Source organism: Aquila chrysaetos, chromosome 5, assembly GCF_900496995.4.
Source record: "Aquila chrysaetos chrysaetos chromosome 5, bAquChr1.4, whole genome shotgun sequence".
Taxonomy (NCBI): Eukaryota; Metazoa; Chordata; class Aves; order Accipitriformes; family Accipitridae; genus Aquila; species Aquila chrysaetos.
Genome location: NC_044008.1, coordinates 52,163,604 through 52,180,058, shown reverse-complemented (window position 1 = coordinate 52,180,058; position 16,455 = coordinate 52,163,604). Strand labels below are relative to the sequence as shown.

General features: G+C 41.2%; 1 protein-coding gene across 3 annotated transcripts in view; it reads left to right on the top strand.

Moving 5' to 3' along the window:
• The window catches only part of ARNT2 (aryl hydrocarbon receptor nuclear translocator 2), a 107,790-nt gene that overhangs the window by 82,214 nt on the left and 9,121 nt on the right, over nt 1-16,455 (top strand). For all 3 annotated transcript variants that reach the window (XM_030015342.2, XM_030015343.2, XM_030015344.2), the window contains 5 exons: nt 5,860-5,932; nt 6,090-6,213; nt 10,366-10,465; nt 13,170-13,308; nt 15,456-15,621. In XM_030015342.2, coding sequence (XP_029871202.1) covers nt 5,860-5,932; nt 6,090-6,213; nt 10,366-10,465; nt 13,170-13,308; nt 15,456-15,621 — 602 coding nt within the window. The remainder of the gene's footprint in view (nt 1-5,859; nt 5,933-6,089; nt 6,214-10,365; nt 10,466-13,169; nt 13,309-15,455; nt 15,622-16,455) is intronic.

Below are 16,455 nucleotides of genomic sequence, written 5' to 3'. Positions count from 1 at the left end.
GATGTTGACCTAATATGGAAGTTGCCTGCTGCTACTTTGACAGAGGATGTTCCCTCTTATTCTGTCATGTAGAAAATGTTCTAGTCTTATGGCAAGATACAACCCATTATATGTCTGCTTTTGAATAGTAGAAAGAATGCATTATTCAAACTGTTTTCTGTTTTTTCCGCGTTTGTTCCACTTCTCAGACAGATTTCCAAGGAGGACTGCTGTAGTGTACTGCTGTTCCTGCCTGTTTGTGGATCTTTACTTTTTTTTTTTTTTTTTTTTTTTTTTTTTTTTTTTTTTTTTTTTTTTTGCACATTTGAGGTCGTGTTTTGACTTCTGATTTCCTAGATGCCTTGCAGAGTTGTACGTCATGGTGACTGTTGATTTCCACCTCCTCATTCAGCTCCTGCTGGGGCTAGATGTTCGGTACTGACCCCAGTGTACGTGGCCATCTTTACATGTCAGTGGAAGTATCAGATGCTCTGGGTCCAGCAAAGTGCTTCACGTGGAGACCAAGCAGGGGTGCCTTCCACTGCGCAGTTGTAGGCAGTTCTGCAGAGACAGATTTTGATTTCTCTGTCGCTGTGGTAACCTAGCCAGCTCCATAAAATACAGGTTTGAGGCAGTTAAAAATTCATCATGAAATTGTAAATGCAACGTTGCCGAAAGCTGTAGGTTTAAATCAGCTTTTAACTTAGGATAGTTTAAAGCCACAGTACATACGTCGGTGTGTCTGTCTGTTAACAGAATAGCTCTTGTTTTGCCTTCATCAGTGAACAGCGTTTTCCCAAAAGACTGTAGAGGGCAGTGGTGGTTCCAGTTGCGGAGGGATTAATTGATTTTTTTGTTGTTGTTGGTTTGGTTTGTTTGGTTTGGGGTTTTTTTTTTTTCCTTTCTTTCTTTTTTTTTAAAAGATACTCCTTTGGAGCTTCAAACAGCCAACTTTCCAAACTTGCTTATGATGCGGAAGGATAACGAAACATTAGGTTCAAATGTTCACTTAGTTCCTTGCAAAAAAAGAAAAGAAAACTTACTCTCAGTTTCACTTGGGTGTAGTCATCCAAGAGAAACTTCCTGGAGAAATGAAGCATTTAACGTTTAGCATTTGTGCTAGGTTCGGCTGAAAAGAAGAGTTCTCTCATTTGACCGCATCTTCCTGTGTAGTTGGGACTGTTCGATTTCCAAAAAGAAATAATTATTGTGGTCAACTTTTATTTAACATAGACATAGAGCAGCATTTGAATGAAATAATCTGTCATGTTGATAGATAAAACTATATAAAAGTCTTTGCATATCTAAAGAAAGATATTTTTCTGACCTTTGTGGAAATTTTGATGTTTCATTTTTGTATTCCCGAAGTCCGATGCTGCACTGCATGCATTTATGAATCCTACAGTTGTCCTGAGTCTAAAGACTTTTGTGTCAGAGTGAGCTGGCACAGGTCACTGCTGGAGGCACCCTGTCAGATGAATCAGCCCATGCTTGTGGGAGAGATGCTTTCTGTTTCGCATTCTCATGGGCCAAAATACTAAAGAGATCAACTATTCTGATAAAATTCCAGTCTACAGTAGTGATGCTAAAGACTTACTTTCTCATGATCCCAGTGCTATCTGTGGACTATCTGATCCCTCAAGGCCAGTGTAAGACAGACCCTTTCACAGGGGTGACTTTGAAACTGTAGGCTAAAAAGGGGGAAATTTTGAGAGTTTCTGAAAGAGGATTTTAGAACAGCAGCCCCAGGGCTTTTATTACTCCCTTTTTGTCCAAACCAGACACAGGGAGCACGTGTGCCTGTATTACATAAAAATAGCTTGGTAGGGATGCAGTAATATTGTTTCTCTCCCACCATGGAGACTTAATTTTAAAGATCAGATCCTTTTTTGGTTACTCTGATGCCTGGAAAAGGAACAGGTGACTTCAGTGTTCATATAGAGATTAATTTGGCTGAAACGTCTCCAATGCTGAAGGAACTTTCACAGAATCTTCCCTTTTCCTCGAAATACATTTACTGAAGTAAATTTGAACTAACTATCAAAACCTTCAGATTTGCTGAACCATTCCTTGTTCAAGCCAAGGGGCTTTCCCAGTTTCATACGGAACCTGTGGGTGAGCCAGGCGTTCCTGCAGTACAGGCAGTCCTCTGTTGACCCTGACAATACTTTACTCACTATGTTGGGTATCCTGTAGAGCCAGGAAATTTCTTTTTCATTTACTCCTTGAAGCTGTGAAACTGAAATTGACACCAAGAATAGTTCGGGTTTTGGTTTCAAATTCAGAAGGCAGTCTGAGTTTTGTCCAAACCGGTAGTAAGCTCTTGTTCTGTATCATCTTTACAAAAATGATCCAGCAATTGGGTGACTGAAGGGACCTGCATGTGTTGACTGTTCAGTCAAAAGGGCTGGTTAGATGGCAAGGTCTGAAGCAACCACAACAGCCGCTCTCAGCTCTCCCTGGTCAGCTGGTCCGTGAATTGCTGCACAGTTTCTTTCAGGCTGCAAGCATCACTTGAACTACCTATACAGTAGCAGCAAACAGCAGCAGAAGACGCTAACCTGGCTTCACATTTCAATCTTAATGAAGTGCGGCATAGCTTGCACAGAGTTCTGTGAAGATACACTTAAGTATTTGGGTTTTAAAGGAAATGGATTTGGGAGGTTGTTCCCAAAGTTCAGTGCTGTTAACACAATGTGGTATTTATATTGTACTGCAGCTTAACGAGTATTAGAGATGAAAGATAGAGAAGGGCGAAGGAGCACTAAGTTAGAAGTGCCTACAAAACAAATAACTAGTAAGTATGCTGTTTTGTTTGGCTCATTTGTACGTATATGGCTGAATCAAGAAAACATACTTTATACAGAACAGAAGAGACCTAATGTGCTGTTTATTGACACACGCACCAAGTTGTTGGTAATAAAAACAAATGAAACAGTGTAATTAGCTTTCACGTTAACAACAGGATTTAATGGGTGTTTATTGTCCACAGGGTGGTATTTAGAAAAACTTCCCCATAGATTTGCCATGATTAAATTACCTCCTATAGTTCTGTTGGAAAAGAATGCATTTTAAGCTTGCGAACAAAGAATTTCTTTGCATTCCAGAGGTAATTCTTAGGAATTTTCTGTTGGCTAAAACAATGTGGAATATCCATGGCGCTCTAATGACCTGGAGGACTGACTTATTTTGCATGTTACTCATAGCACAAAAGTGATTCTGTGTACTACGTATTTTTGCCCCATAAAGCTAGCAGAAGGCTTTTGGCCATCTACTCTACTCTTCTGTTTGTTGCAGGTCACAGATTTCTTTCCAATTTGCCATGCAGCCTAGTAGCCAGTGTCCGACCAAAGTGTCTTCTGGAAAAGCATCACAGGATAGAAAATCTGTTACTGACTTCAGTAGCTTGTTTGAGTGGTCCCTCACATTCCCATCAGTTTGTGCCTAATTTGTCATTTGACTTTGTCTGCAAGTTTGTCCCTCAGTACCTTGATATTCGGATCTATCTAGTTCAAAATTTAAAAGAAGATATGGATAAAAATCTAAAATGCAAGCCTGTGGCGAAAAACGTATCCTAATTATCCAGAGTTTCAAATTCATGATCTTGCTATTTTGCAAAATCTCTTCTCTTACCGCCTGTCACATTATAGTGTCTCTCTGGGGGAAAACCCACGTGGTGTGTAGTTCCTGTCCGTTAGGTGGTTTTTCCTTCAGGAGGCGGCCAGAAGCATACAGAAACTGTGACCGCTGTCAAGTATCATTTGCAAGTATCAAGCTTTCTTTCTTGTCAGTCCTAATTTATTCTGATCTCTGAGCTTTAGCATAATTTGCGGGTGTTTATATTTTCTTTGCTAACTGAGCAAAGAGCCTCACAGAGATAGTATGCTACCTGCACATCCTCTTGCTAATCTTGCTAATTGTGATCAAGCGATGGAAAGCAAACATTTAGATAATTTTGCAGCTGCTGAGGTTTTTTGTCATTACACAGGGAGTCTTCTTTGAGATGCTGCAATGCCAGCAAGCTCCCAGCTTCACCCTAGAGACTGGTTTGGTGCCCTTCACGGTATTGGCCCATGCCAGAGCAAGAGACTGTGCCTTCTCCACGTCAGTGATGCTTCTTCAGACAAGGGCCACGGCAGAACCTTTCCTTTTTACAGGGAAATCTAAAGTTGTTGTGCCTGCATATCAGCTGGCCTGTTGGCTGCAAGCTGCTTTCAACACGGAGTTGTGAAGTGAAGGTGATGCTGTGGCCGTGCTCTTCAGGGCTGTTGCTTGTTCAAGCTGCAGCCTGGGCGCAGCTCAAACCCAGCGCTGTGCTGGCAAGATCATGTGGCTCTCGTGCTCTGCCGTCCCAGCTCAGTGTTGGGACAAAGCTGGGTTTGTTTGCAAACAATCTCACAAACCTATGCTCAGACAAGTGAGGTTCCTAATGACCCAGTGTGGGGATGGTGTAAGTCCAACCAAGAAAGCAGAAGTGCACATTTTAATGGTAAAATTCTGGTCTTAATGCATCAGTAGCACTTTTGCCTTTCATTTCAAAAGGGTTGGGTTTTATTTCTGATAAACTGTACTGCACAGTGGCTTTTTGTGTAGAAGTTGTTTTGTTGCAGTAGCTTCAAAATTTCCGATAGCAACAATTAATGTAACTGTCTCTGATTTTTTTTTTTTTTTTTTTTTTAAATTAGGAGCTTTGAATTTGTGTCCTTTCAGAATTTAAAAAAGCAAGTGAAGAAATGGATTCAGATCATCACTGTGCTAGATATATTACAACTCTATAAAAGATCTGTACATTTTTATAAATGGCAATATTTGCACATGTAGAATGTGAATATGCCTGACTTACCACCACTTGCATGCTGTCCCTACGGGTCACCTGTCAGTTAATTCTCATGACTTCCAATGATTTTATCTGTTGACACTGGCTAATTGTCATAGCTAAGTAACAGAGCCTGACACTAAACACAAATCAAGTGTATCTCAAGGATCTGCAGAGTTTTCAACACTAAAATTCTTCATTCTGGTGTATGGTCCCTAACATTTATTAGCTCTGGCAGTTTCTTTTGAAGTATTTTTCTATTGCTGCTGCACATTTAATTTTTCCTAAATTTATATAATTGGATTAAGGCTATTACTTCCAGTGATTTTTATCTCATTTAAACAACGGATATTTTTTGTTCAGTTCTGATTAGCATGAAAAGGACACTTGTGTTTTCTGTAGCATTCGTCAACACAGATTTATTTTCTGTAATGTCTTGATTTGATATAGTAGCACAAGCACTTTCTTTCTGGACATTCACTGCCTTAAAAGCTTTCAAAAATTGAATAGAATCTGGACTTGGATCCTGAGGAGAGTAGAACCAAACCAAGTTAAATGGGTTTTATTAGAAAGAAGGATTTATATGCAGTTCTTTCTAGCTCAACAGGTTGTTCCATTTGGTCTGACATGATTCAGACAGAGCTTTGATCACTTTTTCTTACCGACTGGCATAATTCTGCATTAATGTTACTGGAGGTTTCCTATTTACTTCAGTAGGGTCAGTGAAGGGGTCTGGTATATTCATCATTAATATGAGGAAGACATTCTTGGTGTCTTAGTAGTGAATCCTTAAATCGTTTATACAGAGGTTGTATTCCATCCTCCATTACTTACCCACCTACATTTCTGTGCTATTACAGCAGAACTCTTCATGTGCCCTGTTACATTCCTGTGGTGCAAGCTTTCTCAACAAGAAAGCTATAAAAACACATGAATCTTACAGGAAAGGATTTACTAAATCATCTGAGAGACATTTCACTCAGAGTATAAAATAGGAGACCACGTCTGTTCCTTTTTGTATCTTAATTGGTTTTTGTAATGAAGTCATTTTGTCTCCTTTGCAGACAACTTCAGCAGCAGCAAGCAGAACTTGAAGTACATCAAAGAGATGGGCTGTCATCCTATGACTTATCTCAGGTGAAATTTCTCAAGTTTTTATTTTTGTGCCTCTGATCTTTTAAAACGTAAAGCAATGGCAGATTTCAGCAAAATTAAAAATATATTGTGACTGTCCCGGAATTCCTTTTCGTCCAATATGATGGAGGGAATTACCTTCCTCTGTGTATCTCAACAGGTGCCTGTTCCAAGTATACCAGCTAATGTTCATGAGGGTGGAAAGTCTGTGGAAAAGCCTGATGCTATCTTCTCCCAGGAGAGAGATCCTAGATTTGCTGAGATGTTTGCTGGAATAACTGCTTGTAAGTGAATGTCTCCGATGTTTAATTTTTAATACTATATTAAGCTTGGCTACATCATGTGGAGCACAGCTTCAAGAGAAGGAAGAGAAGCTACGGTGTGGCAGAGAAATTTCCAAGCAACGTCAGTCTTCAGGACGTTTCCTAGAATTTGCCTTTAGTTGGTATTTCCTCTAAAGATGATGAAGAGTAAATTCAAGGAGGGAAGGACAGCTTTCGTGTCACCACCAGAGCTACCTGGTTTTGATTCTCTTTTCATTTCACCAGGGCACCTTAAGCAGTGTTCACAGATACTAAACATACTGAGCAGAACTTGCTGTTTCTAAGTATATATTTTCTTTCTGGAACAGCAGGTGTGAGTTCATATCTCTAAATAGATGTGAATTAAGAAAGTTACCATGTAGTCTTAAGATAGGCCTGCAGTTTTTTATCAAATTACCAGCTTTTGCATTGATGCTTTCAGAGGCATATGCTGCCTTGAAGTGTAATAATATACTTGTTTTCTGGTCAGTTGAGGCATCTCCAGTCACGTTACCTGTCAGTGAGTCCTTGCTCTTTTTCCCACAACTTTTGAACTTGTTGGCAAGTTCTTATAAGAGTGATGGGAGTCTCAGAAATAGTATGTTCTTCTATGTTTCGTGAAAACTACTGTGAGAACAGAGTCCTTGCTGAGTACCGTTACCAAAGGATTTCCAAGCCCTCTTCTAAGAGGTAGCAGCCAATCTGTCAGTCGGACAGACGTAGCTGACTCAAAGTAGCCCCAGCCTATGCTGCCTGTTGCCCTAACAGACAGAAGTCATTGAGAAGACTGGCAGCTGAAGGGGTGACCCGAAATATATCTGTAGGAAACCAGGCTCATTAATTCCACTGCTGGTGGAAGAATTCATTAATTGTTTATTGTTCTTAACTGTCCTCACTGAAAAAGAGAAGTTTTTACATTTGTTTTAAATAAATCAACGTGCAAGTGTCACGCAGTGCGTGAAGGAAACGACCCACAGAGTTTGACTCCAGGGGTGCTGGGCGGTGACCTCACTGTATTGGTTTCTTATGTCTGGCTTGGCCTTTTCAAATGGAGAAGGCATTGTAACTGCAGGATGGACTTGATATTCTGTCCTCCTGTTGCTAGGACTTCTCTGTTTTTTCTGTTCATCCTTGTCTGTCTACTCTAGCAGTGAAGTCAACAGCTGAGGCCATAAAAGGGGTCCATTAGAAGGTAGCAAGACTCCAACCCTAAACACCAGAATGTGTTTTTCCAAGCAAGAACATCTTGCTTTTTGGCTGCCTTATTGGCTCTTTTTCAGGCAGCTCTCAACTATTTGTGGGGAGGGGTTAGGGTTAAGGGTCTAGCAAGCTGTGAGGTAGCTGGGAGGTTATGTTCTTGGAAATGCCATTTCTCTTTTCATTCTTATCAATTTACAAGCTATGCTTTTTTTGGGACATTCACCCTGTCTGAATTTCTCATGGGAGCTGTGATCAAGGTCTTCTCTGAATGATAAAAAGAGATGGTTCACAGTTAGAGTTAAGATACGCTGTCCAAAGCCAATATTGACAAACCTGCATGCTGCCTGCAAGACATTTGCGTTATGTTGATACCCAGTCTCATTCTCTGCTACATTCTGTAAAAATACAGGTTTGACATAGGGAGATTATTGCCATAATTGCATGCAGTGGCCACACATAATTAAAAAACAAAAGTGTGGAGAGGAAGCCTGGTTCCACCGATTCATGCAAGTGCCTTGAAGTGTGGGATGATGCGGTTCTTACAGAGATCTTTGTTCTACAGGCAGAAACACTGGTCCTGCTGGGAGAGGGGCATATCAATGACCAGTACAGTGATGGGGTTTAGAGAGAAACAGGTCTAAGGATACAGGTAAAACACCGAAACAAAATAGATTTTCAGTGCTGTACCAAAGGTGAGAGCAGAGAAGTAGTGCGTAAAGTCCTGAGTGGGAATGCAGCTGGGAGAGATGTGGGCCAGATTCAGAGGCTAAAGAGCATTCAATGTAACTCAGGAAAGAGATTTAAAAGTCAATTTAGCTGTTTGCGGTTAGTTTAGCCGTTCCCTTTGTCTTGGCCTCATCCTGCAGCACAGACCCTGGTAGCTGCCATGGTAACTCTGCTCCACTTGAGGAATTCCAGTTCATTTAGGGCACTCTCAATTTTGGTGGCGGGTTGTTCTCAAATATCTAAAGTACGTGCAGGATTTTGGCTCAGTCTCTTCCAACCCTGAGAGTTTGGTATCCCTGTGAAGTGTGGCCTTAGAAAATGGGACATTTCATGCAAGAATGTCATTACTGCAAAAAAAGGCAAAATCATCTGTCCTTCTTCTCAAAGATATCCCAACCCATTCTCAATTCTTCCTACTCTATATGCAACCTCTTCTAGACCTTGTCACCATTTATTGGTTTTTTTATGCGAGAGTGTAGTTTTGCAGCCCAGACTCGGTGTCTGTGCTGGGCAATATGTAGCCAGTGAGGAATTTCTACAAATTTCTACATTACAGAGGAAAAGCAATGACAGCATGCGTCAGTGGCATACGCACTCCTCTGAGGCTTCTGTGAGGTAATTTGAGGTGACTTTTTCTTTGGGAAGGCAAGCTTAGATTCTTGTTAGGAACATAACGTAAGAAGAACTTAGCTAATGGAGAAGAGCTTGTGTGTGTTGGAGGCCTTTGGTGAGCCACACTCACAAGGTCTCTAAAAGTTAGGGAAGACTAAAAAATACTTCTGTTACTTGTGGGTTGAGTAGGCCTTTTGTCCAGGAGAGCATCCTGTGAAACGAATGGGAATCTGAAGAGAGCAAAGGGGAAAATGAGGAGGCAGACTTGATTTCTAGGCCTGTCAGAGGTGTGTAGCAAGAGATGACTGCAGAGCCATCAGCGAGTTGCGCAGTGTTTTGTGCTTGGAGGTAGTAAGGGAAGACGGGGAAAGTGAATAAATGGTGGTGGAGCAGACCTTTAAATTATTTTAAGAAAAGTGGTAGTAATGCAGTTTCCCTGGGCTTTGGAATAATCCAGTGCCAGAAAATTAACTTAAGGGACCAAATGGCACTGTTCACCCAATCTTGTTTCATTCAATTAGAGCCTGATCCCCAGTTGCGACATTAAGAGTAGACTATAAAAGTTAATGGCATCTCCATGTGTGTTATTCACTACGCTAGTCTGTGTACACCCTGCTGGGATGCTTGCATCCCATTTCATGGCTCCCTCAAGCCACGTAAAGGATAGCAAAATCCGTAAGAGACCGGTGGTTTGCCTTGCCACAGCTCAGGTGTGCGAGTCTTGCAGACACTCAGAAGCAAAGTGCCTCCAGCCACCTGTAAGATTGAAATGCAGGTAGGGGCCGTAGGATCACCCCGGTTTGCAGGTAGTCACCCCGAGATCCGCAGGCATGCCACCAGGCTGCCTGGGAGAGTCAGGTACTCCTCTCCAGCTGTCCTGGAGGGAAGCAGGGTGTCAGCAGGTTAGGACAGGGGCTCTCTGACACCATTCCTTGGGACCTTTAACCCAGCGGGGTGTGGGCCCTCAGCTGCCGCTTCAGTGCAAAGAGGCTGCAATAACAGCAGCAGCCCTGGAGGGTTTCTTCTGGAGCCAGAAATGTACCCTCTCCTGAGGCCATTCCCGGGTGGGCCACAGAGCTGCACGTGCGTTAGACCTTCTTCAGCCCAGGCTTGTTTGATGTGACATTCCTCCATTTCCCCGGGCAGACTCTCCCATCTTTCTTCCGGAAAACCTCTGTTCCCCTTTCCAGTCTGTAGCTGGGACTCGCGCACCCATCGCTCCCGGCCTCGGCCAGAGCCGCTATCTGTCTCGCGTTCCCTCTCCTGCCTGCGTGGTTGGGAGCAGCTTCCAGCGGGCACAGAGGTCTGGGCTGTGTGGCTGGAGGGCACGTACCAGTGTTATGTTCCGTGCAAACAATAGCATTAATGAGGTACATCCTGGGAAGGGGGTATGAAGTAGACACAAACCAGCTGTGCCTCTAGTTTCATACTGAATTGTCATTCTTAATGTCTTCTACAGGGCTTCTTCATAAAGCTTTAAGAAGGAAAGAAAAATCCCCGCTGCGTATATACATTGCAGTTCTCATTAAATAATTTTGCCTTCATTTTCTCGTCCCCTAAATTTTTCTCTTTCTGTGATTTGTTTTTCTTTTATAGCAGATAAAAAAATGATGTCCTCGGCATCCACAGCAGGAAACCAGCAGCTTTACTCACAGGGAAGCCCATTTCAGCCAGGACATTCGGGAAAGACTTTCAGGTATTGTAGTGCAGATCCTAATGTATGCAGCCTGAATGTATCGGCTTCTGTCTGATAGTGGGAGACTGTTCCCCTTTGATCTAGTGGAAACAAAACTGACCTCAGATGCAAGGGCTTTCTTTACATGAATGAACTTTGCTTTGTGTACACTTCACTCCTATGGGATGTCTCAGCACTTAGGCTAGGCTTACAAGATGAGATGATTTGGATATCTCTGTTAAAAATAGTGGCTGGTAAGTGGGTGCTTGTTGCTGTGATGATGTAATTGGAAAAAAAGCTAAGAAGCAGCAACAAATCATGAAAGGAAATAAATCTGAGAGGTGATGGGGCAGGCTCAGAGATCTGAGGAATGTTCAACCAAGCCAGGAAGGTGCAAAGATTTGTTTTGCACTTACAGCTGTCAGTACTTCTGCAGGCTGCCTTGAAGGGCATCAGCGTGGACGCCTCATTAAAGCGAACAGAGGGATGCTTCATCCATAGTCCCTGGTGAGGGCTGGGACATGGGCATGAGTAGTTTTCTAAGGCAGCTTCCAAATACACATAAGGTGGTGGTCTGGCATTTTCTGAGGCATTGTTGAGTTATTCCAAGTACGTGTCATTGCCCGCCAGCTGGCAGTACTGATCTGGCTAGTCTGAAGATTAAAAGTTTGTCTTCATTTCCAGTCACTTTTTGAGAGCGTGGTAACAGTGATTATATTTACCTTAGTGCCTTACATATCACCATTTTGGGACTGTCATACTGGAGTTTCATTCTCCTGTTTTAGACCAACCAAGGTTGTGAAAGTGAAGGAACAGCCATTCAGAGGCTGTCAGTTCCAGGAATTAGAAAACATCTGCAAATGATAATTTTATTTAAACCAATGTGTTCTTAAAGTTATAATTGCTAATAATCTCAGTGGGGAGAAATAAAATCCCCATGCGTGTGTTTTGTCAAATTAAAACCAAGAATAACTTGGCGGGGGGCGGGGGCGGGGAATATGACAGTAAATTAAAGTGTCTTTTAATTGGATATTGTATATTACTGGATGGTTGACTTGCCATCTTGGGGTTTGGCATGTGTTTTGTTCGTTTCCTTTGTTAATTCCTGATGTTTAACTATAGCTTTTTTCCTACTGCTGTTCTATTACATCAAGTAATGACACAACTGCCAGCATTTCCACCCTCAATGAACTGTCTTCCCTGAATACTCTCCAGGCTGGTCCGTTCAGTTACTGAGCCTGGGCAGCCTTTAGGCACTATTTTGCAGACTCCTGGTTTCAAAGTATTTATTCCAGATGCAGTCCAAGCCCGTTAGACGATGGGACTTGCCAGTCCAGCTGGGAAGGTCAACACCTTCTGGTGTCGACACCTGACAGTAGGGCCAGTCCTCCCCAGCAGCTGTTCCATGCTTCTGAGTTCAGCCAGATTTAGATGGACTTTCTGGTCTACATTTCCCTCTTTGGAGACTCTGTGGTAGTAAAAAATAAAAATAAAATAAAAAAAAATAGAAAACAAACTCTACATAGCATTTCTAAACACACTCTTTGCTTTTAGGCAGCTTAAGAAAGACAGAATAACAACTCCCATATTCAAATGCCTGCCACGTTTTGCTTACCACTCTGGGAGGGATTTTGTCAGTCTTCTCGGAGGATTCAGAGTCCTGTATCCTCTCTGCTCAGCATTGTTTACTTCTTTTCCCAATCTGCTCTCTTCTTTCTCTGTAAAATGATTGTGAAAATAGACAATAGGGAAGGGATTGGAGAAGTGAGCAAGCCGTTTCAGTTGATGCACAAAAGCATTTTTGTATGTTGTGTCTTCATTTATATTCATTTATATATTTATATATGACATGTAAAAAAATAAGTATATATTTTTATATATAAAAATATATAAAAGCACATTCACAATTTGTGGTTGTATAGATTCAGTTGTTCAAGACTTCCATGAGAATAAAATGGTAAAGTGGAGCGGTCCTTCATAAAAATTTCCTCCTAGTTAGGAATTTCTGGGAAATTTCTGTGTAGTAAAATTCAGTAATTAGGAAACAGCTAACATACAAACAATCTCCTTTGGAAATACTTTTTTTTTTTTTTTTTTTTTTTTTTTTAATTCTAAAGCCATTACATTAGTTTAAGATTTTGTCTTGATTATTCTTTTGCCTGTGTGCATAAGTGCATGCTCTTTTTTAGCATCAGTTGGTGAAAATAGGGATTAAAAGCTCTAATTTTTAATATATAACACACACTTCTTAATTTTTCAGGCAGGAAACAAATAAAGAAGTACTTATAAGTATCATCTTTTTGTGCATCTTCGCTTAGGGTGGCATTTAAGCAAATGCTTAAATACAGTTGACTTTAAGCACAAATTTAAAATTAAGTACCTGCTTGAATACTCTCCGCAAGCAGGCTTTTTTCATGCATTAAATACTAAACTAATATGGAGCTAAGTTTTTATGCAGCATTTGTTAGACTGATTTTATTCTTGCAAACTGTTTCAAAGAGATTTATAGAAGTCTAATTCAAAATAATTTTGCCCTCTGTGTCTATTGGAACTGACATTTTGGAATGCCAATATGTTTCATAGTTTTGTGGTGGTTTTAAGTCAATTTTATTAAAACAGATGGAACAAATAGTTTTAATGTGATTATCAAAATTTCCATATCTGGAATACTATTTGTGCATTGAGAATATATCCTACAAATGAGGCACTGTTTCTGTTCCTTTAGTTCATCTGTGGTACATGTGCCTGGTGTGAACGACATCCAGTCTTCTTCATCAACAGGCCAGAATCTGACACAGATATCTCGCCAGCTAAATCAGAGTCAGGTTGCCTGGACAGGAAATCGCCCACCATTTCCAGGACAGGTATTAATTAAAGGTGTTTTATTTTCGTGGTCATTAAAGATTTGCAATCTCTGTGCTTTTTACAAAAGAAATAGTAAACACTATTTATAACGTGATTAAATGTACTTTGTCGTTATCATTTGTGGTTGGAGAGAAATCAGTTCCCCCACTTCTGTTCCTTGGCAGGTTATAACAACTTGAGACAGCTGCCCTATGCGTAACTGCATTTAGTTTGTAATAGTGTTCATAATAGTGGCAGTCGCTACGCTGACATAAATCCCAGTGGAAGGTCTCAGTCCTGCGCTTATTTTCATGTGTGCACTGAACAAAATAAAGGAGGACAGCTGTTATGCTTTAGTGTTAAGCCTGTGCATTAATTCTTTCTTGGGCCAAGAGCTTGCACCCAGCAATGTTACCCACCATTAGCAGAGTTATCAGAAAAGGGCACATACAAATGCAGGCACGAATTCAGAGCAGAGGCTACTTAGCCCATTGCCCCTCCATTAGCACTGCCCAGTGTAGCTCACACTTTGTCATGCGCTGAAGGAAACAGCACATCCCTCCGTGAGATGCCCTGCGCTTGACAAAGTTGGCCCAGAAATTACCTCTTGTTCTCTGTAACAAGAAAAACCTGGTTTGAAACTCTGTTAAAGACAAAGAATATGAAATAATCATGTTTGATCTATCATTAATGCTGCTTTTAATCACTCTTGACTTTCCATTGTTTGGTAGACTAGAATGGCGTGTTGGGGCAGACACTAAATAATTTTTCAGTAACTGAATTATTTCCACATTAATCACGGATTTTTCTCAGCCTTCAGTGTTGCATGCTTATTCTGTCATACCTGTTTAATGAAATCCAGTTGTAACGCTGACTTTTTTTTTAGCAATATGGAGTGTGCTAAAATTGACTAAAAAAAATTACTAAGCCCTCTTACTGTCCAATTCTGTCCAAGTCAACAGAGTTTGTATGTGAGTGTAGGGAAATTGGAATTCATTCGTCCATCATAAATAAAGTAAAATAGAGTTAAGCCTTGCAGAAGTGACACATCATGCGCTCTTTGTCATTGTGGAAACCTTTAGAAATGTACGATTTCTTACCTTGGAACTGAGCTGAAGACTTAACAGCGTCTTCATCATGTTATATGCCTGTTGGGATCTGTTTTCCTCCCCCAGCTCCCCTCCATTTGTCCAAGAGAATAGCTTCACTTGAATGCATTGATTGCCAATAACAGTGCACATCGTTAGAAGTATCCAGAGATGTAACCACCTTTAAGTTCTCTTTGTGGAACTGGTTAGGCAGTGAGTTTTTCTTGGAACTGCTGGATTTGTTCATGGTGTGGGAAATGGTTTATAAGCAGATTCTATTTGTAGCATTCTACGTTGCTGTAGCACATGACTTTGGATGAGACACTCCACCTCCCTTAGTCTCAGCGTACATGTTGTACATGTCTCAAAGCAGTCTGCAGTGTTTAATCATTTGTATAACATTCCTGGAGATCCTGTGACGAAGCCATTATGTAGATGAAAATGACAGCAAGTTGTTTTTTAATATCCTTGAATTAACTCAGCTGCCTAGTTAAAGGAAAGTTAGACTATTTCTTCCCTCCTCCCAGGGCTGGTGATTCACACTCCCTCCCAAGCCTTCTACAAGGCAAAATAACTTTTCTGCCTGTACTTAAGCAGTGAGAGAAAGCAGCTCATTAGCTTTGAAACTTCTTTGGCCATTTTCCCCCAAGCAGTGGAAACTCTGGTCATCTGAGAACTGCGTATATTCTGCAAGACATTTAGATAACCGTGATTTTACTGTGGCACTGCAAAATCAAAACACCTGGCAAATAAAGGTGAATTCTTTATACCTGTTCATTTTGAGATTAATCCTTGTAATAGAGGTGAAGGAAATGATGTTTTTCCAAATAGCTCTGATATTGAGTACATGCGAGCTAATCGGCAGGAGAGCTGTAAACGTTGGTTTATAGTCTGTTGTGTTCCTTATGCAGCAATAAGTTGGCTTTGACAGAAATGAAATATGGCTAAGACAGGAATAACGTGCCTGTTTGCATCTGCAGAGTTTATTTAGCCTTTACTTTACATTGTTAAAAAGGTGACTCTGCTGTGCTGTTCCTCAACAATAAAACTCATTCCTTCTTTTACCCCTTATTCCTCAGCAAATTCCATCTCAGTCTGGCAAGGCTCAGTCATCGCCCTTTGGGATTGGAACAAGTCACACCTACCCAGCCGATCCGTCGTCATACAGTCCCCTTTCCAGCCCAGCCACCTCTTCTCCAAGTGGGAATGCCTACTCCAGCTTAGCAAACCGAAGTGCAGGGTTTGGTAAGTTTTAAATGATGTAACACAGAAATGCGCATCAAAATGAAATTCTCCAGCATTAACTTCATTAAAAATCTTCCAACCTGTTCTTTTGGTGGGTCGATGGGGAAGCCCGGTTGTGAAAGGTTTTTGTTTTCTCCTGTTGAGCATAGCGGACAGGGATGACCTGTTCCCTCCATGCTGCATCTCCTCCACATTCAACACACTTCAGAATATTGTGGCACTTTATGGTATGAGAGAACTTCCCCCCCCTAGTAAGTGGTGTCATGAAAGATTCAGAAGTTGCTTACATCACTAGTACATATGCTCCCCAATTGTCGTCGGCAGGTTCAATTTCTTTTTACTTCTCAGGAGAACACTTAAATGACACAAATTTATATTCCTTTCATTTTTCAACTTCCCTGACTGCATGGCAGTGTCCTCGTGCCCAGAGATGGCTTGTTGGAGTTTGGCTGGAGACAGGATTTTTTTGTATCCCCCACTGCTCCTAACCTAATCAGAGTAGATGCCATGTTTTGCAATAGTTTTCTTTTCCTATTACATGCTAATTCTGTGGCTTTCAGACCATGACCCAGTGGGTGACCCCTTGGTAAGTTTTCTGCACTCCTCCAGCAGAATAATATTCAGCAGTGAAAAAATTATGGATCCATCAGTGATAAACACACATGGAGTCCATGAAAAATGTTGCTGGCTGATAATAATGTGCAATTCTAAAAAGCACAGGTAGCAGTGTGCTAATGTGTGTTGTTTTTCTCTGGTGCCCTGAGAATAAAATTGGTGCAGATCTGTTGCAGGTTAGCCTCGCTGAGTGCAGACCTGTGCTGCGTTGCCTAGAAA